The sequence below is a fragment of the Hemitrygon akajei genome, chromosome 18 (assembly GCF_048418815.1).
Source record: "Hemitrygon akajei chromosome 18, sHemAka1.3, whole genome shotgun sequence".
In the NCBI taxonomy this organism is placed as follows: domain Eukaryota; kingdom Metazoa; phylum Chordata; class Chondrichthyes; order Myliobatiformes; family Dasyatidae; genus Hemitrygon; species Hemitrygon akajei.
Window position 1 is genome coordinate 31,276,459 of NC_133141.1, and position 24,309 is coordinate 31,300,767.

Sequence of the window (24,309 nt, forward strand, 5' to 3'; positions counted from 1 at the left end):
ATATACAAACTAGCCTCTGGGTGAAAACTTTACCCCTCAGGTTCCTATTATAAATCTTTCTCCTCTCATCTTAAACCTGTACCCTCTGGTTCTTGATTCCCCAACCCTATCTATGTACCTTGTGATTTTATACTCCTCTATAACGTCACCCCTCATTCTCCTACACTCTAATGAATAAAGTCCCAACCTGCTCAACCTCTCTCTATAAAACACCAGCAACATGGATAATCTCAGCATCCTTTCTCTCCCCCACCAGGTCATTCACTCATTCTCCTCCAAACACCTCTTTTTCCTCCCTTCTCCCCATACCCCCTCTTTCCTCCCTCTCCATCACCTCCTCTCTCACCTTCCCCCTCCCTCCCATGATATCCCTACCTCACCCTCCTCCTTCATGCCCCTCAAATCCCTCCCATTCCCTAAATCTCCCTTCCTCTCTCATTCTGCTCCCTCCACTTTCCTCTTCCTTCCTCTCCCCACTCCTACCATCCATCTCCAACCTCCCATCCGCTGCCTCCCCATCCCTTTCTCTCTCCCTCATCCCTCCTCCTCCCTTCTCACGCAAGCTTCATTGGAAATTGGAATTGGAAAGTAATTCCACTCAACGTTCTGACCATTGCCTGCGCCTGTCTCTCTTCCCACACCCTCTCCCAGAGACTGGGGAGAGACACTCACCAGGTAATCGATGGAAATTCCATTGGGCCAGCTGATGCTGGTGTTGACCAGGACTGAACGCTCTGACCCGTCCAACCTCGCCCGCTCAATCCGGGGATACTGGCCCCACTCCGTCCAGAACAGGTACCTGCAGGAATGGAAAGGGGAAGAGGGAGGAAGATGGAGGAAAGGGCGAGAGTGAGGAAGGAAACGGGAGAGAGAGGGAGAGAGGCAGGGGAGAGAAGGGAGAGAGAGAGGAAGAGAGTGGATGAGAGATGATCTTTATGGTGCTTCTATAAAAACCATAGAGAGTTGTTGGGGGTTTGCTGTATCTCCTCAAAGTTCTAAGGAAGGAGATGCACAGAGTGTGTGCTTCTAAAACCACTCAATGAAACTTTGAGATATCTGATTTAATCATGGCCAACAAAGTGACTGCGAAGCTGCATTTTATTGTGTGATGTACTTGAATCGGCAGCTCAGCAGTGGACAGGAGTAACAGGATGTAGCACAGCACAGGAACAGGCCCCTAGTGTGCAGTTTTGGTTCCCCTGCTACAGGAAACAAGTCATTAAGCTGCAAAGAGTGCAGAGGAGATTGATGTGGATGTTGCCAACTCGTGCGACTGAGTTTTGGCAGATGAGACTTTATTCCTCTGAGCATAGGAGATTGAGTGTTCCAGTAAGATGGTAGTGCGCTCGTATGCAGCGGCCTCTTTGGATGCAAACAATTGTTTAATTGTTCAGCCTTTATGCCTTTTTCACGATCGCCAGACACTGCAGGATATTAAGAACACCAAGTACTGCAGGTCTACCCCACTAGCAAGCTGCTGGTGAGCAATGGAGGTCGACTTGTTGCACACTGTGTTGCTTTAGCCACCCAGGGAAGCAAACATCAGTGGCAGTACGTGGAGGTGGTGCATGATCCGTTGGATGATGCGGGACGTTTTTGTTGTGATTGCAAGACTCTGGTGAACATTGGTAATCTAGAATACTTAAAGAGTCCAATTCACTGGCAAGACTGACAGCGGGGAAGCTGCCTTAGTTGTGGCACGGACCAGGCCCTCATTCACGCCTTGGGGTTGCCTGTTGAGTCTGCTGAGGAAGGAGACGCTGAATTCGGCGCTGGGTTGGAGGCTGCCCTCCAGTGTTCGTTCGGTGGGAGATCAGCTGGACTGCCTTTGTCTGCGGGTACACTATGCCACGTGGCTGTTCTTGCCAAAACATGGGGCTCCGGGACAACACTTGTGCACCATTCACCTACAGGGACTTGGGTGTATTATTAAACTTTAAATGTTCTTTTTGTAACTCTACGTCGTTCTGCTATCATAATTATATGTGCTGTGTGACTGTTGGTACTGTGCTTTGCACCTCAGCTGCAGAGGAACACTGTGTGGTTGAATGACAATTAAACTTGAACTTATATAGTTGCATAAAGCCATGAGGTGCAGAGATATGGTGAACCCAGGTCCCGGCACTGTAACGCTACCGTGCCAAACCAATGTGAGGCTTAGATAGGAAAAATCAAATCGCATGGACCACTGTTTCTGTGTTGTGTGACTCAATGATCTCTGTCTGCACCTCCCTCAGAGAGATGAGATCCTTGCTATTTTCATGCTATGTGACTCTGTAACATTGGATCAAGACTAGAATCACCAAGGCAGGGGTGGTTATGGAGCAAGCATTAAGATCAGTTTAGCAGGTTGCATCGACGTGGTGTAACAAAGAGTCTGTTCCCACACTATATGGCTCAATGACATAGTGCAATGACAGAGCCGACACTCTCATCACTCCCAACTCCCTCCCCACCACCCATCTCCCCAGACCTGTCTCTTGCCCTCAGTCACTGCAAAGGCACTTACCCCTTCTTCGGATGGACGGTTATGGCACGAGGCTTATCCAGCCCTTGGGACACCACCACATATCGGAACGAGCCGTTCAGGCGTGCTACCTCGATGACATCAAACCCCTGGTCTGTCCAGTAAATGTTGCCTGCAGAGTGGTTTCCATTCAACACCAATGAGGGAAGGGGAGGGAGGTTCATCAGAAAGTGAAATAAATCCTTACTGCATGGGAATAAAGTGTGTGTGTGTGTGTGTGTGTGTGTGTGTGTGTGTGTGTGTGTGTGTGTGAGTGTGTGTGTGTGTGAGTGTGTGTGTGTGTGTGTGTGTGTGTGTGTGTGTGTGTGTGTGTGTGTGTGTGTGTGTGTGTGTGTGTGTGTGTGTGTGTGTGTGTGTGTGTGACTATGCAGTTCAGTCTAAGTCTGTGTATGTGTGTGTGTGTGTGACTATGCAGTTCAGTCTAAGTCTGTGTATGTGTGTGTGTGTGTGTGTGTGTGTGTGTGTAACTGTGGGTATGCATTTCAGTCTGTCTGTGTGAGTATGCGTGAGACTGTCTTTGAAATTGTCACTTTTGTCTGTGCGTGCGCATGCTGTTCCTCCCCCACATGCCCTCCCCCAACCGCCCCTCTCACCCAGCCCTCTGACCCTTTCGACACTCCCTGCTCTCCCTCCAGCCTGGTCCCCGAGACAACCCGCACTGCCCATTCCTCTACCCACCGGCAATCCAGTCGACAGCAATGCCTTCAACCCGTCCAATGCCGTTGGTGACCACATCTTCCCGCCAGGTCTGGTCCCGTTTGGCTCTGCTGATGGTGCTAAGACCCATGTCTACCCAGTAGATGGTGTCATTCTCTGGGTTCAGAGGGAGGAGGGAACAGACAGAAGTCAGACCGTGGTGTTCCCAGCATTACACTCACACATTCAGTCACGGAGAACAAGGGAAGGGAGGGGGTTGGAGTGACCAGCTTTCAGTAAGTGGCCAAAGGGGTTAAACAGAGGCAAACACAGGCACAGATATGCACACAGACAGGCGTGCATATACACACACACACACACACAGACAAACAGATAAATAAATATGCAAACAGAGGCACACCCAAACAATCTCTCTCTCTTGATACACATCTCCCATCCACAAATTCCCCTTCCTTTCCACCCCCTCTCCTACATAGGATCACACCTCCCTCACACACCCACCTGCATGGAAGTCGATGCCAACGGCCAGCGAGGTGCCGGAAACAGGAACCAGGGCGTCTGACTTATCATTGGGATCCAGCGGGATTCCCCGGATACCCTCGTGGACAGAGTAGAGCAGGAACGACCCGACACCTTGGAAACACGGTGGGTGGGAGGGAAAGGTGTTACAGCCACTTGCCAAATTGCTCGCCATACCTCCAAATTAGCTCTTTGTGGGTCATGCGTTAGGGCACGCAGGCTGTTTCTGGCTGTGACCTGGACCCTTCTCACCCTTTGATGATGCATTTTAGGGCTGGTTCTTGTAAACCTTCTCTGAATTGTTCTCCTCACATTCATACAGCAGACACAGGCCTTTTGGCTCAACTACTCAACACCGACTAAAATTCTTATAAAAGCCATTCCCATTTACCTGTGCTTGACCTATAAATGCGCCTGTTCGAGAACCTCCTAGACATTGTTAATGTACCTGCCTCAACCATTTCCTCTGGACCAGCCTCTGGGTGAAGAAGCTGCCCCTCATGTTCGTTTTAAATCTTTTCTCCTCTCTCAATAAACCTGTGCCCTCTAGTTCTGGATTATCCCATACTGGGAAATAGACTGCGTGTGTTCACCCTGTCTATGCCCCTCATGATTTTATACACCTCTATAAGGTCACCCCCCCCCCCCCCCCCCCCAATCTCCAACACTCCAAGGAAAAAAGTCCATGTGCATGTGTAATTCTGTGTGGGTATGTGTTTCTCCCCATAACTCAGTCCTTCAAATCCTGACAAATCGTTTGAGTGCATGCACTAATTCCACCCAGACAAGTGGAGAGTGTTCTAAAGCTTCTCACTGCATCCTGGAACATTGGTTTATTAGTGGAACATGTACCGAGATACATGTGTGAAAAAGTTGCCCCTCAGGTCCCCTTTCAATCTTTCCGCTCTATCTCCCTATCCCCCTAGTTTTGGACTCGCCTACCCAAAAGCATATGTCAGAAATGGAATCGAGTACACCAACTTAGTATATCTACAGAGAAGGTGCAGTGCAGGTAGACAATAATGTGCAAGATCAAAACGAGGGTGATTATGAGGTCAAGAGTGCAGCTTATTGTGTGAGCAGACTATTCAAATATCTGATAACAGTGAGATAGAGACTGTCCCTGAGCCTGGTGTTACGTGCTTTCAGGCTTTTGTATCTTCTGCCTGATGGAGTGGGAGAAGGGAGAATGCCTGGGATGGATGGGGTTTTTGATTCCATGGAGAGAAGTCTTGTTTCTCTCTGCAGCTTATTGCGGTCACAGACAGAGCAGTTGTCATACCGAGTCCCAAAGCATCCGGTTCGGATGCTTTCTGTGGTACAGTGATTAAAAATTGGTCAGGTTTAAAGGGGAAATGCCGAACTTCTTTAGCCTTCTAAGGAAGTAGAGGTATGGTTTACAACCTACCAATGCAAATCGCTTTGCCACATCAGTACAAGAGAAAGGATAAAGTGTTACAGAAAAAGTGCGGTGCAAGCAGACAATAAGGTGACAGGGCTACAACGAGGTATAATGAGAAGTAGAGAGTCACTAGCCACAGTGGGATAGGAGCTGTTCTTGAGACCAGTGGTATGAGCATACAGACCTCTGTATCTTCTGCCTGAGGGGAGGGAGGAGAAGAAGAATGCCCAGGTTAAGTGGGGCTTTTAATGATGTTGGTTGCTTTCCTGAAAATTAGTCCAATTAAAACCCATTGTGAGCTCTCGCAGCCAACCAATGGCAGTGGGGAAAGAGGATCAACCCTCTCCCAAACATATCCTCCACTCGTCAACACATGTTGCCGCTCCAACCCACCACAGCACACTCACCTTCACAGGAACGCTCTCCACTCCTGAGGCTGTAGCCCGCTGTACACATGCAGGACCTGGTGGTAGGAGAGTTTGGCAGGCAGAGCTGTGAGCAGTCACCGTTCTTCTCGCTGCAGGGGTTCCTTCCTACAAGGGAAGAGGTCGTGCAGTTAATATCACAGCTCAAGGGGATTGGGCAGACTGAAGGCAAGATATTCAAAATCACCGGGTGTTGGGGTGGTTAAGGGGGACACTGAATGGGGACGTTGGAAATCACCGGGTGTTGGGGAGGTTAAGGGGGACACTGAATGGGGACGTTGGAAATCACCGGGTGTTGGGGGAGGTTAAGGGGGAGACTGAATGGGGACGTTGGAAATCACCGGGTGTTGGGGAGGTTAAGGGGGACACTGAATGGGGACGTTGGAAATCACCGGGTGTTGGGGGAGGTTAAGGGGGACACTGAATGGGGACGTTGGAAATCACCGGGTGTTGGGGAGGTTAAGGGGGACACTGAATGGGGACGTTGGAAATCACCGGGTGTTGGGGAGGTTAAGGGGGACACTGAATGGGGACGTTGGAAATCACCGGGTGTTGGGGGAGGTTAAGGGGGAGACTGAATGGGGACGTTGGAAATCACCGGGTGTTGGGGTGGTTAAGGGGGAGACTAAATGGGGACGTTGGAAATCACCGGGTGTTGGGGGAGGTTAAGGGGGACACTGAATGGGGACGTTGGAAATCACCGGGTGTTGGGGAGGTTAAGGGGGAGACTGAATGGGGACGTTGGAAATCACCGGGTGTTGGGGGAGGTCAAGGGGGAGACTGAATGGGGACGTTGGAAATCACCGGGTGTTGGGGAGGTTAAGGGGGAGACTGAATGGGGACGTTGGAAATCACCGGGTGTTGGGGGAGGTTAAGGGGGACACTGAATGGGGACGTTGGAAATCACCGGGTGTTGGGGAGGTTAAGGGGGACACTGAATGGGGACGTTGGAAATCACCGGGTGTTGGGGAGGTTAAGGGGGACACTGAATGGGGACGTTGGAAATCACCGGGTGTTGGGGAGGTTAAGGGGGACACTGAATGGGGACGTTGGAAATCACCGGGTGTTGGGGAGGTTAAGGGGGAGACTGAATGGGGACGTTGGAAATCACCGGGTGTTGGGGGAGGTTAAGGGGGACACTGAATGGGGACGTTGGAAATCACCGGGTGTTGGGGAGGTTAAGGGGGAGACTGAATGGGGACGTTGGAAATCACCGGGTGTTGGGGAGGTTAAGGGGGACACTGAATGGGGACGTTGGAAATCACCGGGTGTTGGGGAGGTTAAGGGGGACACTGAATGGGGATGTTGGAAATCACCGGGTGTTGGGGAGGTTAAGGGGGGACACTGAATGGGGACGTTGGAAATCACCGGGTGTTGGGGATGTTAAGGGGGACACTGGGGACGTTGGAAATCACCGGGTGTTGGGGAGGTGAAGGGGGAGACTGAATGGGGACGTTGGAAATCACCGGGTATTGGGGTGTACATGTTCATTTGCATAACCAGGGTGGTGGTGTTTCGTGGAACCACCATTTCTGAACAGTCCTTGGCACAGGTCCACCCTTCCTCCTCTATCGACTTTCCACAACCCTTGCAACCTGCCATCCACTCTTCAGCCTCCCACATCTTTCCATCTCCTTCTCCCCTTTCCCACGCCCTACACCTTCTTCTGCCTACACACCATCTTCACTCCTCTTTCCTCTATCACTCCTTTTTCCTCTTCTACTATGCCCTCTGCCCCTTTGCCTCCTCCCTCACTGATTTATATTTCTTCTTCCTACTCCTCCCCGTCTCCCTCCTTCATTCATCACCCTCGCTCTTCCACCTCTGTACCTTCTGTACACACCTGTACCTTCTCCCCCAACCCCTCCCTCACCAATCTGGATCTAACCACACCCCCCCCCCCGACCCCCTCACCCATCTGTATCTTTTCCCACTGCCCTAATCATCCTCCGTCCCTTCACTGGTCTGGATCTCTCCCCTACACCCCCCCCCCCCCCCCCCGGTTCCTCTCAGAACCCCCTTCCTCCCACACCAGTCTGAATCACTACACTCCCCCTCCCAGCTCGCCAATCTGGATCTTCCCCCGAACACCCTCCTCCTCACCAGTCTGTATCTCTTCATCGTACACCTTCATGTGCATGACCGGGGTGGTACTGTTCCGTAGAACTACAACATCAGACCCGTCCTTGGCACAGGTACCCATCTGTTCTGAGCCCTGGTCAGCCCACCACAGACGATCTCCTGAGGGCAGAGAGAAGGGGAGAGTCAGGATCCGGCAGTCCCAATGACAAGTGACACTCACAACTTTAACTTTCAACTTTCTCTGTTCTTTGACATTCCCCACCATTCACAGTGCATGTTCCTAATTCCCTGTTAGTCGACACTCCCTATCATTCACAGTGAGTGTCCCATCCTTGTACGCTAAGGTCTCTCGCTTCCTGAACTATTCCTTGTGAGTACCCAATAGGCTGTCCAAAGTGCATAATCTCGCACTTCTCCAAATTAACTTCCACCTGCTATCAGTCCAGGAATGTTATCAACAAAACCTTCAACACCCTGGAACTACCCAATTCCCCCTCTGGCTAGAGAACTAGGACTAGTGGTGTTCCGCAGGGAGCTGTACTGTGTCCTCTGCTGCTTTATATATAAATGACCTGGAACAAACTCAGTAGATGGGTGGGTTAGTAGGTTTGCAGACGATCCAAAGATTGGTTGTGTCGTGAACAGTGTAGAAAGCAGCATACAGGTAAGTGGCAGATATGGGGAGAGAAGTGGTAGATGAGTTTAACCCAGCCAAATGTGAAGTATTACACCTTGAGAGGTGAAATGTCAAGAGACAGTACACAGTTAATGGCAGTACTCTTAACAGTATTGATGCACCGGGGGATCTTGGGGTCCAAGTCCAAAGCTCCCTGAAAGTGGTGATACAGGTTGACAGGATGATAAAGAAGGCATATGGCACGCTTCCCTTTGTAAGTTCAGGAACTGAGTTCAAGAGTTGGTAAGTTATGTTTCAGCTTTATAAATCTCTGGTTAAGCCACATCTGGAGTATTGCATTCAGTTCTGGTCACCCCATTACAGGAAGGGTGTGGGGGCTTTGGAGAGGGAGCAGAGGAGATTCACCAGGATGTTGCCTGGATTAGAGGGCATGAGCTACAAGGAGAGGTCGGACAAATTTGGGTTGTTTTCTCCAGAGCGGTGGAGGCTGAGGGTAAACCTGACAGAGATTTATAAGATTAATAGAGGCATTGATGGAGTAGACAGTTGGTAAGTTTTCCCACAGTCAAATTGTCTAATACTACAAGGTGAGAGAGGGCGTTTTTTTTTAACACAGTGGTTCAGGACAAGGATCAGAACAACTACTTACCTTCCACCATCCAGTTCTTGAACCAACTGACAAAACCTAATCATCACCTCAATATAGAAACGCTATGACTACAACGGAATTTGTTCTTATAAAATGTGTGTCATTTATGTTTTAGTTGTTGATGTCATGTATCTGGTGCTGTGTGTCTGAGGTGATGCTGAAAATAGGTTTTTCATTGCACCTGTGTGTACACGTACTTGTGCGTGTGACAATAAAGTCAATTTTGACCTTAACTGTTCTTGCTCCCGCACCTCCTGCTGACAACACAATGAAAGCTCTCTACTTTCTTAAGAGGTTAAGGAGGTTCAGGATGTCACTAAACAATCCCAACAATTCCTCCGGTAGCCTTCTGGTCGAGGTTGTGGCTCAGACATAGTTGTTTATATAGTTTGCTTTTTTCATGCTTAGGGATGGTATTGGGGACAAAGAGGGGAGTTAGGGGTTAGCACAGGGTTTGGGGACTAGGATGTAGGAAGCTTGAGGTTGGGCTGGAGTTTAGTCCTCCACACCACGTGCTGCATTCTGTGCCAGAAGGTCAGCAATGTAGACATGTGATGAAGGATATTTGTAGACGGATGTCAGGCCAGCAGAGCAGTGCGGATGAGGGCTGGTGTACCCCACCCCCGCCTCTCAGTCAGCGAGTCCTTGATGGGTTCCGGGATCAGAGTTCCAGGCGGGCAGAAGACATGAGGGCTGGTGACCCCCCTAGGTATGCAAATCAACGAGACTAGAGTTCGAGGCCTAGTGTTCACAGCACCTTTCCTACAGCAGGGTGACAAAACCCAGAGGAGACTGTACCCTGTGCTACCCACGATCTGTGCTCACTGTCCACAGAACCATAGAACATTACATTACAACTTGATTAAAAATTGCATTCAGTTCTGGTCACCCCATTACAGGAAGAGGACGAAGGCTTTCATGAGGTTCACCAGGATGCTGCTCAAATTAAAGTTTGGAGAAACTTGGGTTGCGATCTCTGGAGCAGAAGAGGTTAAGGGGAGATCTCATTGAGCGGTGAGGCTATCAGAACATAGAATATTGAACACTACAGCACAGTACAGTCCTTCACCTCATGATGTTGTGTCGATTGTTTAACCTATTCTAAGATCAATCTAACTCTTCCTTCCTACATAGCCCTCCATTTTTCTATCATCCATGTGCATATCTTAAGTGTCCCTAGTGTATCTGCCTCTACCACCACCCTTGGCAGCACATTCCACGTACTCACCACTCTCTGACATACCCCCCATACTTTCCTCCAATCACTTTAAAATTATGGCCCTTGTATTAGCCACTTCTGCCTTGGGAATAAGTCTCTGGCTGTCCACTCAAACTGTGCCTCCTATCACTCTGTACGCCTCTATCAAGTCACCTTTCATCCTCCTCCATTCCAGAGAGAAAAGTCCTAGCTCACTCAACCTATCTTCGTAAGACATGCTGTCTAAACCAGGCAGCATCCTGGTAAATCTCCTCTGCACCCTCTCTGAAGCTTCCACATCCTTTCTATAATGAAGTGACTAGAAATTAGCATAATATTTCAACAGTGGTCTGACCAGGGTTTTAGAAAGCTGCAGTGTTACCTTGCAGCTCTTGAACTCAATCCCCCGACTAATGAAGGCCAGCACAACATATGCTATGTTAACAACCCGATCAACCTAAAAGGCAACTTTGTGAGATCTATAGATATGGATCACAGATCCATCTGTCCGTACACAGTGTGAGGGATCCTGTCATTAACCCTGTATTCTGCCTTCAAATTCGACCTTCCAAAGTGAATCACTTCACACTTTTCCAGATTAAACTCCATCTGCTACTTCTCAGCTCAGCTCTGTATCCTGTCAATGTCCCATTGTCACCTATGACACTATCCACAACACCGCCAACTTTCATATCATCTGTACTCACCCATTACGGCTAGAGCTGTGGCTTTGGTCAGACGACCCTGCAGACTGTCGATCACCACCAATCCACTGCCATCCAGGTTGCAGTGACTAATGGTGCCATTCTCCGAACTAATCCAGTACAGCTTCTGCTCGCTGTAGTCGATCGACAAGCCTGCAGGAGAATCAAGAGTCAGGTTTATTATCACTGATTTATATCTTGTAAAATGTGCTGTCTTGTGGCAGCATTACAGTGCAAAGACATAAAAATTAAGTTTCAAGAAAAAAGGAAAAAGACAAATAATGTAACACAGTGAAGGGTGGTGATGGTGCAGGGGGATAAATATCTCTATGGGTCTAATGTGAAGGAGTCTCTCTCCCTCTCCCTCCATCACCTCTCATCCTTTCTCTCTTCCCCCATCCTTCACCCACCCTTTTTTATCCCCTTCTCTCCCTACATCCCTTCTCCCCTCCCTCTAATTCCAGCCCTCACAACTACCCCTTCTGCATTTTTACCCAATTCTTCCCCTTCCTCTCCTCACTCCCCAATCTTCTCGCCCTTCTCTCCCTCCATCCGCTACCCTTGCCCCATTCTTCCTTCCTCCTCTCCCCCACTGTCCTTTCCTTCTCTTCCTCCTCCTTCAGCCTCCTCCTCTCTTTTCCCCTCAATCCCTCTATCTCCATCAAGCATTCTCCTCCCCCATGTCCCTTCCTCCCCCCTCTCTTTCTTTCACCCCTTCCAGTCTCTCTTTCCTCTTTCTCTCCGCAACCTCCTCATCTTCCCCTCACCCACCAGCAGTGCTCTCCCAGGCCCCCACCTCCAACATGGACATCCTCTGAGCATCCTGCTGGGTCTGGGGATGGACCACATACACATTGGCCCAGTGATGCCCACTTCCTTGACAGGGAGGGGTTCGACCTTGGCGAGTATGATGGAGACAGGGGCCCACTCATTCCCACATGGTCAGAAATGGAGACTTCCATCATCGGGTCTACACACTCCGTATGCCTAGGAGATGTAAGGAGGGGATTTCCGGAAACTGGGAGAGTGAATCAGATGTGGTGAGGGGAACATGGTGATGTGATTGCTCAAGCTAAGTATCCAGCTGAGAGTGAAAGCAAAAGTGAGGGAGAGAGGTGGGGAGGGAGAGAGAAAAGTGGGGGGAGGGAGGGAGGTAGAGTGGGGAGAGAGGGGGAAGAGAGAGAGGAAGGAAAAGAGGGGGGAGAGGCGAGTAGGGGTAAGTGGGAAAATGGGGGGAATGTGGGGGTGGGAAGTGGAAGAAAAGTGGGGCAAAAGTGGGGGGAGAAGGGAGAGATGGGGGATAAAGGCATAGAAAGCAAGAAAGTGAAAGTGAGAGGTATAGAGAGAGGAACAGAGATAGGGGGGAAGTGAGAAGTGGGAAGAGGAGGGGAGAGGGAGAAATGGAGGGGGAAGGAATGGAAGGGGGGTAGAGTGGAGGGAGAGAGGGAGGACTGAGAATATGGGAAGAGGCTGTGGGAGATAAAGTGGTGCTGGGGCCTGAGCTCTTGGTACCACACCACAGCTGACAGAAGGGAGAAGGGACGCTGCACTCTCAGCCACACAGAATGAGTCCAAACCCCACAGAGAGCTCACCCACTGGTCTCTTCTGATTGGTTAGCAGAGTCGTTCTGTTGGTGCCATCCATGTGGGCTGCGTTGATGGTGTCTCCGTCTGTCCAAAAGAGTTTACTGGGGGGTGGGGGAGCAGAGACAGGTCAAGGGTTAACTGGGATACAAACCCTTCCCAAACCTAATCAACATGTTGAAGTGAGAAATTTCTCAAAGAAGCTCCAAACTCAGACCCTCGAGTCCTGGCAACATCCTTGTAAATCTTTTCTGTGCTTTTTCCAGTTTAACCATATCTTTCATACAACAGTGATCAAAACTCTACATGGTACACTAAGTGTGGCCTCACTAGCATCTTGTACAACTGTTATGTTAAATGACTTCTGTCATGTTCCCACATAAACTCTTCAGCTCCAAGGGGAAAACACCCAGCCTCTGCTTGTAACTGATGCATTCCATCCCAGCCAATGTCTTGGTGAATCTCCTCTGCACCCTCCCCTCGCGATCACACCCTCCCTGTGGTGTGGCAACCAGAACCGCAAATAGTACCATAGTCTGACCAGAATTGTTTGAGGAGTGGTTGGACAAACTTGGTTGCTTCTTCGAGAGCGATGGAGGGTGGGGGTGGGGGGTGGGGGGGAGAAGACCTGATAGAAGTTTCTAACAAGATGAGAGGCAGAGGTAGACAGCCAATATATTTTTCCCCCAGCGTGGAAATGTCTAATAACAAAGGGCATCCATTTAAGATGAGAGGGGTAAGTTCAAAAGAGATGTGTTTTCTCTCCACACAGACAATGGTGGGCGCCTGGAATTTGCTACCAGGGATGTGGAATGTTCTGCCACAGGCTGCAGTGGAGGCCAAGTCCGTGTGTATATTTAAGGCGGAATTTTATAGTTTCCTGATAGGTCAGGGTGTTAAAGGATATGGCGAGAAGGCAGGTGTATGGGGATGAGTGCAATTTTGGATCAGCCATGATGGGATGGCAGAGAAGACTCAATGGGCTAAATGGCCTCACTCTGCTCCTATGTCTTATGGTGTCAGAGGCATTTAGACAAGCACGTGGATATGCAGGGAATGGAAAGATATGGACAATGTGTAGGCAAAGGGATTGATTTAGTTAGGCATTTAATTACTAACTTAATTAGTTCAGCACAACAACTTGTACTATACTGTTCCATGTCAGTGGAATCCATCTGTGGTCTGACCTAGGGTCTGTAAAGTTGGAGCATGGCTTCCCTGCTTCTGTGCTCAGTGCCCTGACTGTTGAGGTCAGTGTCCCTCCTGTGTGCCTTCCTCACCACACTCTCTATCTGAGCTGCTACCTTTAAGGATTGTTGGACTTGTACGTAGGGGTGTGGAGAACAAAGAGCCTTGGGGTCACACAACATAGAAACAGGTCCTTGCACCCAAATGGTCCCCGCTATCTGAATTAGTCTCATTTGCCCATGCTTAACCCATATCTTTCAAATGGTGTTAATGTACTTGACTTAAGTACTTCCTCTGGTAGCTCGTTCCATATACGGACCACCTTCTGGGTGAAAACATTGCCCCTCGGGTTTTTATTAAATCCCTTTCCCCTTTTACCTTAAACCTGTGCCCTTTAGTTTTCAATTCTCCACCCCGGGAAGAAGACTATGTATTCACCTCATGGTTGTACACACTCTTCATTTCTTTGAAAAAATATCTAGACATACCTTTACCTCATCTGTGCCCCTCAGGATTTTACACACCTCTCAAATACTACACTACAGTGAGAAAAGCCCCAACCAGCCCAAATTCCCTCCATGACTCATTCACTTGAGTCCTGGCAACATCCTCGTAAATCTCCACTACATTCTTTCCAGCTTCATTGCAACTTAACTGCAGCAGCTTCACAGGCATATAGCATCTGATGTACAACGCTCATGCCAGCTGTATTGCCCTGTGAGCAGGTCTCATCTGCCATACTTGAATCAGAGCCCTCTAATGTGTTGGCGTATGGCCAAGTGGTTAAGGCTTTGGGCTGGTGATCTGAAGTTCATTAGTTCGAGCCTCAGACGAGGCAGTGTGTGTGTCCTTGAGCAAGGCATTTAACCACACAATGCTCCTGCACGTTTATAGCCCAGTGGCGGCGGTTGGTGCAGTATGGACAAGATAAGACAAACCTCTGTAGGTACTTCTCCAGATGGTTTTTAAACATTGCTATCAAGCCTGATTCAACTACTATTTCTGGTAGCTCAGTCCAAATACACACCAAATTCCACATGAAGAAGTTGCCCGTCCTATCCCTTTGCCCATGAGGAGACTGTTACAGTCCACACTATTCTCTCCATCACATTGTCTAAGATGACTTCCCCACTTCTCACGAGAACTGGTAACACTCTGCTTTCTTGATTCCAGTTCCATGTGCACACTAGTCCTTTGTGAATCACCTATTGGGATCCCACTGCATCTCAGAACTCCAGTCTGATGTCAAGGAGACAGTAACGCTTATTTCTCAGTTCCTGCACTAATATAATGAATTTCCCACCTTGATGTCCATTTTCCAGACCTTTGCACTCCAGTTAAGGCTCTTGCATCCTGTTCAACTCCGCCAACAGGGGAGGGATAGAAGGGGAAAAGGAAAGGGGGAGGAGGGAAAGGGGAAGGTAATGGGGGAGTGGGGAAAGGGTAACGGAATGGGGGACTGAGGGAGGGGTGGTGTGCGGTGGGGCTGAAAGGAATGGGAGAGAGTGGATGGGGGAAAGGGTGTGGGAAGGATAAAGGAGGATGTGGAAAGGATAAGGGAAGGTGGGAAGGGCAAGGAAAGGTGGCGGAGGGGAGGCTCTCTTACCCAAGCAAAGGGTGCAGGACGAGGCAGTGGGGTTTGTCGAGTCCCTGGATCACTGCGTTCTTGAAGCTGCCGTCCAGCCGGGCCACATTGATCTGCTTCTTGTTCACTCCGTAGCTGGTCCAGAAAAGGTTCCTGGACACCCAGTCGATGGCAAGGCCATGGGCATTGGGCAGGTCTGGTGGGGCAACACAGAGAGAGAGGAAAGGAGAGTGGGACAGGAAGAAAGGGAGGGGAGAGTGTAGAGGGAGCAGGAAGGGGAGGGGCAGAGAGCGGGACAGAGAGGGACAGAAAGGGAGGGAGACAGAGAGGATAGAGAGGGAGAGAGATGTAGGGGTGGTGAGGTGGGATGAGGGGTGAAGAAAGAGGGGGAGGTGGGGGAAGAGAGATTAGCTGCTGCAAAACAGGGAAATTAACACCAAAAAGTAACAAAGGAACAGGAAAAAGCCTGTCATAGAAACATAGAAAATAGGTGCAGGAGTAGGCCATTCGAGCCTGCACCGCCATTCAGTATGATCATGGCTGATCATCCAACTCAGAACCCTGCACCTGCTTTCTCTCCATACCCCCTGATCCCTTTAGCCACAAGGGCCATATCCAACTTCCTCTTAAATATAGCCAATGAACCGGCCTCAACTGTTTCCTGTGGCAGAGAATTCCACAGATTCACCACTCTCTGTGTGAAGAAGTTTTTCTTCATCTCGGTCCTAAAAGGCTTCCCCTTTATCCTTAAACTGTGACCCCTCGTTCTGGACTTCCCCAACATCGGAAACAATCTTCCTACTCCTGTCCCACCTCTCAATATGATCCTAGCTGATCTACCTCAGACCTCACCTCCTTCTCTGCCCAAGTTGCTCTCAATTCACCCTTCCCTAATCTTTCCAATATCTACCCACCTTAAGTACAATCAACTATTCAGCCTTTACCCTCCTCAGGGGGCACAGAATTCCAGACATTCCCCTCTCTGTGAGAGAAGTCGCACTTACACATTTCTGTGTTAAATGACCAGCCCCTTGTTCCAGACTCTCTCACTGGGAGAGATATCTCCACATCTCCCTCTCACCTTCCTTCAGGGTCAGAGACCTCTGAATAAGATCTCCCTCATTCTTCTACATTCCAAAAGAATACAGACCCAAACAGCCCAGCCCATCCTGATGGAATACCTCTCTCATCCTAATAATTATCATGATGAATCTCCTTTGGACTACCTTCAATGCTACCAGAATGGTGCACAATATTCCAAGTGTGGCATCACCAACAGCCTGTATTAATGGAACACAAACCTCCCGCTTTCTTAAACTCCAACCCCTTTGCATTAAGGACCAATGTGACATTTGTCTTCTAAATTCTGCCTGCTGCTTTTGGTGACCTGTGCACTATGACATCAAGTTCACAGAACACTGAACAATACAGCACAGTAGAGGCCCTTCGGCCCACCATTTTTGCCAACTTATATAAACCTGCTTCACTGTCAATCTAACCCTTCCCTCCTAACCCATAACTCTACTTTTCTTTCATCAATATGCCTGAGTGTCTTTTAAATGCCCCCATTGTATCAGCCTCTATCACCAAACCCAGCAGCGTGTTCCACACACCCATCACTATCTAAAAAAAACTACCCATGACATCTCCCTTAAACTTTCTTCCATTCCCTTAAACAGATGTCCTCTGGTATTAGCCATTTCCACCCTGGGAAAAAGACACTGGTGGTCCATTCCATCTCTGCCTCTTATCATCCTGTACACCTCTATCAGGTCACCTTTCATCCTCCTTCACTCCAAAGAGAAAAGCTCTAGTTCACTCAACCTAATCTCATAAAACATGGTCTCTTAATCCAGACAGATTCTTGATAAACCTTCTCTGCACCCTCTCTAAAACTTCTACATCCTTCCTATAATGAGGTGACTGAACGCAATATTCTAATTGTGGTGTAACCAGGGTTTTCTAGAGCTGCAACATTACCTCATGGCTCTTGAACTCAATCCCCTGACTAAAGCCAACATACCACAGAATACACACCAGCTAGATGCAAATGGTTTGGTATGGTCAACTGCTCTGCCCGTAACCACAAGAAACCACAGAGAGTTGTGGACACAGCTCAGCACATCACAGAAACCAGCCTCCCCTCCATGGACTCTGTCTACACTTCTCAAAGCCTTAGTGAAACAGCCAGAATAATCAAAGACCCCTCCCACCCCAAACATTCTTTCCTCAGCCCCTCCCATTGGGCAGAAGAATCAAAAGCCTGAAAACATGTACCACTAGGCTCAAAGACAGCTTCTACCCCGCTGTAATCAGAATCCTGAACAGACATCTTGTACAGTAACATGGACTATTGACCTCACAATCTACCTCGTTATTACCTTGCACCTTACCATCCACCTGCCCTGCACTTTCTCTGTAACTGTGACAGTTTATTCCACATTCGGTTATTGTTTTACCTTGTTCTTCCTCAATGCACTGTGTAATGATCTGATCTGTATGAACAGTGTGTGAAACAAGCATGTTATTGAGCAGGTAGTGGTGTAAATGTAGAACATTACAGCACTTTGGGCCACAAAGTTGTGCCGACAGTTAATTCTAATCCAAGATCAATCTAACGGTTAAATTCTAACCCTTCCTTGTAACATAGTCCTTTATTTTTCAATCACCCAAGTGGCAAGGTGAGAGCATTGTGGGAGGGGTCACGAGGTGGGCAAGTGGAAGAGATAATGCAGAGGGAAGCAGAGGTAGGAGGAAGCACTGTGAAAGGGGTAATGAGGTTGACCCAGAGGCAGCCCCCACCTGCAGAGATGATAGTTTCAACACCAGTGCCATTGATGAAGGCACGTTTGATGGTCTGCGTGCGGACGTCAGACCAGTAGATGCGGTTCTCTGCCGCGTCGTAGTCTACCACGGTGACATTATCGATGTCTGGCACCGTGAAAGAGATGATGAAGTTGTAGTAGGGGTTCTCGATGTCCACACCACGGATCTCCATCTGACGGGCGTACAGCAGGAACTTCTTAAACTCTGCGGGGGGGAGGAGAAAGTCAGTTTTCTGCAGATAAGGTTTTCTGTAATCTGCTCCGGCTCCTACACCCCTCCCCATCTCTGTGACCCACTCCGCCCCTTAACCTCGCCCCATTTCTACGATGTCCTCTCCCCTCCCCACACCCCTGCCGTCTCTGTGAACCCCCTCCCTTACCTACAGCCCTCCCTGATTCCGTGACCCCCATCCCTCCCCTAAACCACTCCGTCTCTTTGTTCTGTTCCAGCCGCAACACCTCCACCCCTCATCTCCATGACTTCTCCTTCCCCTAAACCCATCCCCATCTCTGTGACTTCCTCCTGCCTCCATGTTATAGACTGGGGATGATTACGGCTCAAACCGGCTATTTACAAAGCCAGACCAGGCCAAAGGTACTAACCAAAACAGGTCTTCTTATCCTCTGCCAGCTTCATCAGGTGTGGACAGGCACACGAGGGTGTTGCGTTGTAGTTGATGAGACAGAGGTGCGAGCAGGGTCCCTTTCCCCCATTGGCTGCGCACGGGTTTGGAGCTGCAACGCAAGTGCCAGAAGAGAAATGCTCACCAAAGGGGACAACAACACTGTGAACAGTTTTGGGAAGACAAATGAGAACAGGGTTTCACAGTGAATGGTAGGTCCCAGAGATGTGCTACAGAACAGAGGGACTTAGGTGCACAGTTCCCTGAAAGTGGTATCACAGGTATATAGAGCGGTGAAGAAGACATTTAGCTCGTTGGACTTCATCTTTCAGAGCACTGAGTAGACAAGTTGGGAGGTCATGTTAGAGTTGTACAAGACACCGGGGAGGCCATACTTGGAATATTGGGCTCCATTTTGGTCACCCTGCTATAAGGAAGATGTCATTGAGCTGGAAAGTGGGCAGATTCAGAATGTTGCCAGGACTGGAGGGCTGGAGTTATTGGGAGAGGTTGGCCAGGCTGGGGCATTATTCAATGGAGCACAGGAGACGGTGAGGTGACCCTAGAGGTGTATAAAATAATGAGGGGGCAGATAGGGTGAATGTACATAGGGTTGGTGAATCAAGAACTGGAGAACACAGGTTTTTCTCTGTGCCATATGGTTATAGACTCCCTACTTCTAAATTTGATGCCCTGACTTAAGAGCAGAGTGCTAAATTCCATCTTCACTACCCCACCTGCATGGCTGCTTTCAATGAATTGTGTGCTTGTGCTATGTCCTTTGGTTCCTCTATGACTTGGTAACGATGGATCCTGGGGAGCGTTGTGAAACAGAGACCCACAAGTACAGGTACATGAAGACACAAGAGATTCTGCAAATGCTGTAAATTTTGAGCAACACACACAAAATGCAGGAGGATCTCAGCAGGTCAGGCTTCAGCTACAGATGGAATTAAATAGTCACGTTTTGGGCTGAGACCTTTCACCAGGATTGGAAAAGACAATGGCACAAGCCAGAATAAGAAGTTAGGAAGAGGGGAAAAGCTGTCTGACATGCTGAGATCCCCAGCACACGTACATGGTTTCTCAAAAGTGGTGTCGCAGGTGGACAGGGTGATGAAGGATTGCCGTTTCCCATTGAGTGTCACTTTGTGTGTTAAGGGTGGCCACCAAAAGACCACCTGTGAAATGTAAGTTCCTCTACAACTGAATGGCTCCACTTTCTGATGAGGGGGCTGATGACGCAACCGTGTAAAAAACCAGGGTTTTGAATAATCCTGGCAGAGGTGTTACTGTCTCTTCTTACTGACAGTAACACCTCCGCCACGATTATCCAAGACCCTGGTTTTTTTTACACCGTTGCGTCATCAGCCCCCTCATCAGACATGAGTGTAAACTCCCTGTACACTCCTGACTGTGTGACCAGGTTTTGCTCTAACCTCATCAAGTTTGCAGATGATAAGACTGTAACAGGATGTACTCCAAATAACACAGTAAGGAGACAGACAGTTCACTGACATAATGTCATGACAATAACCTTTCTCTCAATGTCAACAAAAAACATTGATTGCAAACAGTCCTGTTTTCCCAGGAAAAGGGAGCAAAAGTCCACATAGATTTTCTAGACAGATATAGATTTAGGCACCTGAGGGCAACTTATTCCACACAGAGGGCGGTGAGTATATGGAACGAGCTGAGATGAAATGTTTAAAGCAAGCCCATTAACAACATTTAAAGGTATTTGTTTCATAGAACAGTACAGCACAGTACAGGCTCTCCTATGCTAATGACGATAAACCTCTGCTCCCTCTGTCCTTCTCCCTTTATCCATCCCTCAATCTGGTTACTTTCGCACCCAATCCCCTCCCCTCACCTCCCTCTGGTTCCCCTCCTCCTTCCCTTTCTCCCATGGTTCACCCTCCTCTCCTTTCAGATTCCTTCTTCTTCAGCCTTTTACCTTTTCCACAAGTCACCTCCCAGCCTCTCACTTCTTCACCCACCTTCCCCCTCACTCTGGTCCACTGTCTCACCTATCAGCTGCCAGCTTGTACTTCATGTCCTCTCTCCACCTAATTCTGGCTTCTGACCTCTTTTTCAGTCCTGAAGTGTCTCGGCCCAAAAAGTGTCTCTTGCCTATCTTTATAGACAACTCCTCTAAAGATGCTGTCCGATTGGTTGAGTACCTCCAGCATTTTTTGTGTGTCGCCTGATACTGTAGAGGGTCATTGGAGGTGAAGAATGCTGGTGGGGGGTGAACTTACCCTGGGGCTGCCTGGATGGGTGGTAAACCTGGAGATCAAAGGGCTGAGTGTTCGTCCGCTGCACGACTGTCACATTGTGGCCAGTCCACTTGTTGGCCTTGGCCAGGGTGTTAGTTCGCCAGTCTGTCCAATAAACCTCTCCCCCATACAGGGTGACAGCAAAGGGGTGGGAGAGGTACTCATGGCCCCGCAGAACCTCGATCAGCCTACTCCCATCATAGAGGGCTGAGTAGATCGCGTCGGACCTGTGGGAGAAGGGAGAAATTGAACATTTTTTTTAGCAACACTTCCCAATACATAATTGAGGTATTAAAACACAAGTTCAATGGTTTTACACGTGCTAACTGGAGGAGAAGGGGAGAGTAGCATAGCAAGAGAGAGAGAATGAAAGAGAGAGAAGAAGAAAGTAACACACACAGAATGCTGGAGGAACTCAGAAGATCAGGCAGCATGGAGGAAAAGAGTACAGTCGACATTTCGGGCCTGAAACGTCGACTGTTCTCTTTTCCCAGATGCTGCCTGGCCTGCTGAGTTCCTCCAGCATTTTGTGTCTGTTGGTCAGATTTCCAGCATCTGCAGATTTTCACTTGTTTGTGTGAGAGAAAGAAAAGCGGACAGAGAGGTGTAGTGAGGAAGTTCCAGAGCTTGGGGGGAGGGGTGGGGAGGTGAGTGCAGGGGGGAGGAGGAGGAAGGGAAGGGGAAGGCAGGAAGGGGGAGGGAGGGAGAGAGAGAGATAGATATGGGGAGGAAGAGGGGAAAGGGAGAGGAGGGAAGGGAAAAATAGGCAGGAAGGTGTTGGGAGGGAGTGCCAAGCTGAGGTAAGTTTGAAGGGAGAGCGGCAGAGGGCAGAGCAGATTCCAAGACATGTGGCACAGGAAACTCGATCTGGAGAGGGGAGAAACATACGGACAGCTTCCTCCTGCGGGGGTATCGGGGTCACGTCATCCAACCAGACTCACCGCAGAGGAGGTGTTGGGGGTGGGGGGGGGGGGGGGGGAGGGCAATGGGGAGTGGAATTCTAATTTATTTAACTTTTCCTTCCATCTCCAATTGTTCCCTGTGCATCCAGGGCTTCAGAAAGAAACTCCTTCCAAACAAAAAAAAACAGTTCTGAGGGAGCACGCTGTACCTGGCATCAATCCAGAGGATACGCCGTTCCAAGTAATCGACTGTCAACCCGTTTGGCCATCCCCCAGCCCCCAGCTCCCGGTGAATCGTCCGTCGCCCCACACCACTCATGGAGGCCGCTTCTATCCGAGGTTGACTTGCATCCCAGTCCGTCCAGAACAGTATCCTGAAAAGCAGAATGAATCAACAGAATACAGAAGTCAGAGTCCAATGTGTTGTCACAAGTCCCTGTGTGCACAATAAAAAGCTTACCTACAGCAGCATCACAGGCACAGAGCTTCAGAAACACAACACTCACAAGAAAATCAAAATTAAAAATGAATTAAACACTGTAATTGTAAAGACCTTTTCTTGGCTGGTTCCCCTTCAACCATTCGGTTCTTCAACCAGCTAACACAAGCCTGTTCACTACCTCAGTATAGCAACAGGTTGTGGGAACAGTTCACTGATTGGTGAGTGAAGTTGAGTGAAGTTATCCTATCTGAGACTGATGGTTGGGGATAATACCTGTTCTTGAACCTTGTGGTGTGAGTCCTGAGACTCCTGTACCTCCTTTCTGATGGCAGCAGCCAAAAAAGTGGATGGTCTAAATGGCGGGAGTCCCTGATGATAGATGCTGCTTTCCTGCAACAGTGCTTTAAGGTGGGGAGGGCTGTACCTGTAAATGGACTGGGCTGTATCCACTACTTTTTATAGGCTTCTCTGTTCAATGGCATTGATGTTTCCATACCAGACTATTATGCAGCCAGTCAAGATACTCTCCATCACACATTAAAGAAGATTGTCAAAGATTTGACATGCTGAATTTTTGCAAACCGAAGGAAGGAGAGGCGTTGCCGTGCTTTCTTTGTAATTGCACTTGTGTGCTGGGCCCAGGACGGGTCCTCAGAAATGATAACACCGAGGAATTTAAAGTTACTGACCCTCTCCACCTCTGATCCCCCGATGAGGACTGGATCACGGACCTCTGGTTTCCTCCCCATAGAGTCAATAATCAGCTCCTTGGTCTTGCTGACATTGAGTGACAGGTTGTTGTTATGACACCCCTCAGCCAGATTTTCAATCTCCCTCCTATATGCTGATTCATCACCACCTTTGATTCGGCCTATGACAGTGGCGTCATCAGCACTAGAGCTGTGGCATTTGAGCTGCGTTTAGCCTCGCAGTCATATCTATAAAACAAATAGAGCAGGGGGTATTGTCTCTGCAGACCTCAGCCTGTAGTACCCAAGGCAATGGTCACGTGACGGGTCGACCTGAACAAAGGATCGACCCAGGTAGGGGTGGAGAGAAGTGACCAGGGTATAAAAGAATGAGCACACTGGCGGTGAGGTCTCTTGGATTTGGGATCACCACTAGTTGCAACTGACGCTGTGGGATGCTGCAGTCAAATGGGCTCAGGCGCACTTCCAAGGTAAGTACCACTTGTCGTAACTCAGCAATAAAGTGTGTTGTGTGAGAACATTCCTTCACTTTTGGCACAACAGTGAGCAAGGAAATCAAAGATCCATTTGCACAAGGAGGCATTGAGGCTTAGGTCTTGAAGCGTATTGATTAGTTTTGAGGGGATGATGGTACTGAATGTTGAGCTGTAGTCGATAGAGAGCATCCTGATGTATGCATCTTTTCTGTCCAGATGTTCCAGGGTTGAGTGAAGAGCCAATGAGATAGCATCCGCTGTGGACCTGTTGCCCTGGTAGGCAAATTGGAGCGGATCCAAGTTGTTTCTCAGGCAGGAGTTGATATGTTTCATCACCAACCTCTGAAAACACTTCATCACTGCGGATCTAAGTGCTACTGGACGATAGTCATTGAGGCAGCTCACCACGCTCTTCTTAAGCACCAGAATAATTGAAGCCTGCTTGAAGCAGGTGGGTACCTCAGTCTGCGGAAGCGAAAGGTTAAAGATCTCAGTGAACACTCCAGCCAAGTGATCAGAACAGGTCTTTAGTACTTGGCCAGGTACCCCATCTGGGTTGGAAGCTTTCCCTGGGTTCACCCTCCTGAAGGATTCTCTTGTTGGCCTCAGAGACTGAAATCGCAGGATCAGGGGCTGTGGGAGTTCATGATGGTACCTCCCATGGTCTGACAGTCAAAGCAAGCATAGAAGGACAGCCAACTGATCTGATTTACCAAAACGCAGTCTGGGATGGAACGCTAGGTATTCCAGTAGTATAGCAGTGGTTAAGTGTGTTGGGACCACTGGTGCTGTAGATGATATAACTGGGCAGAAATTTCTCTAAACAAACCTGATTGAAGTCCCCGACAATGATTTGAAAGCCGTTGGGGTAGTCTGTTTCTTGTTTGCTGATGGG

General features: G+C 49.0%; 1 protein-coding gene across 1 annotated transcript in view; it reads right to left on the bottom strand.

Moving 5' to 3' along the window:
- LOC140741643 (low-density lipoprotein receptor-related protein 1-like) overlaps positions 1-24,309 on the bottom strand; it is a 561,364-nt gene that overhangs the window by 408,099 nt on the left and 128,956 nt on the right. Inside the window, 13 exon segments of the mRNA XM_073071927.1 lie at positions 673-799; positions 2,510-2,639; positions 3,206-3,340; positions 3,686-3,817; positions 5,513-5,638; positions 7,634-7,771; positions 10,804-10,953; positions 12,394-12,488; positions 15,179-15,353; positions 17,960-18,187; positions 18,586-18,717; positions 20,867-21,111; positions 21,996-22,160. Of these exon segments, the coding sequence (XP_072928028.1) occupies positions 673-799; positions 2,510-2,639; positions 3,206-3,340; positions 3,686-3,817; positions 5,513-5,638; positions 7,634-7,771; positions 10,804-10,953; positions 12,394-12,488; positions 15,179-15,353; positions 17,960-18,187; positions 18,586-18,717; positions 20,867-21,111; positions 21,996-22,160 (1,978 nt within the window).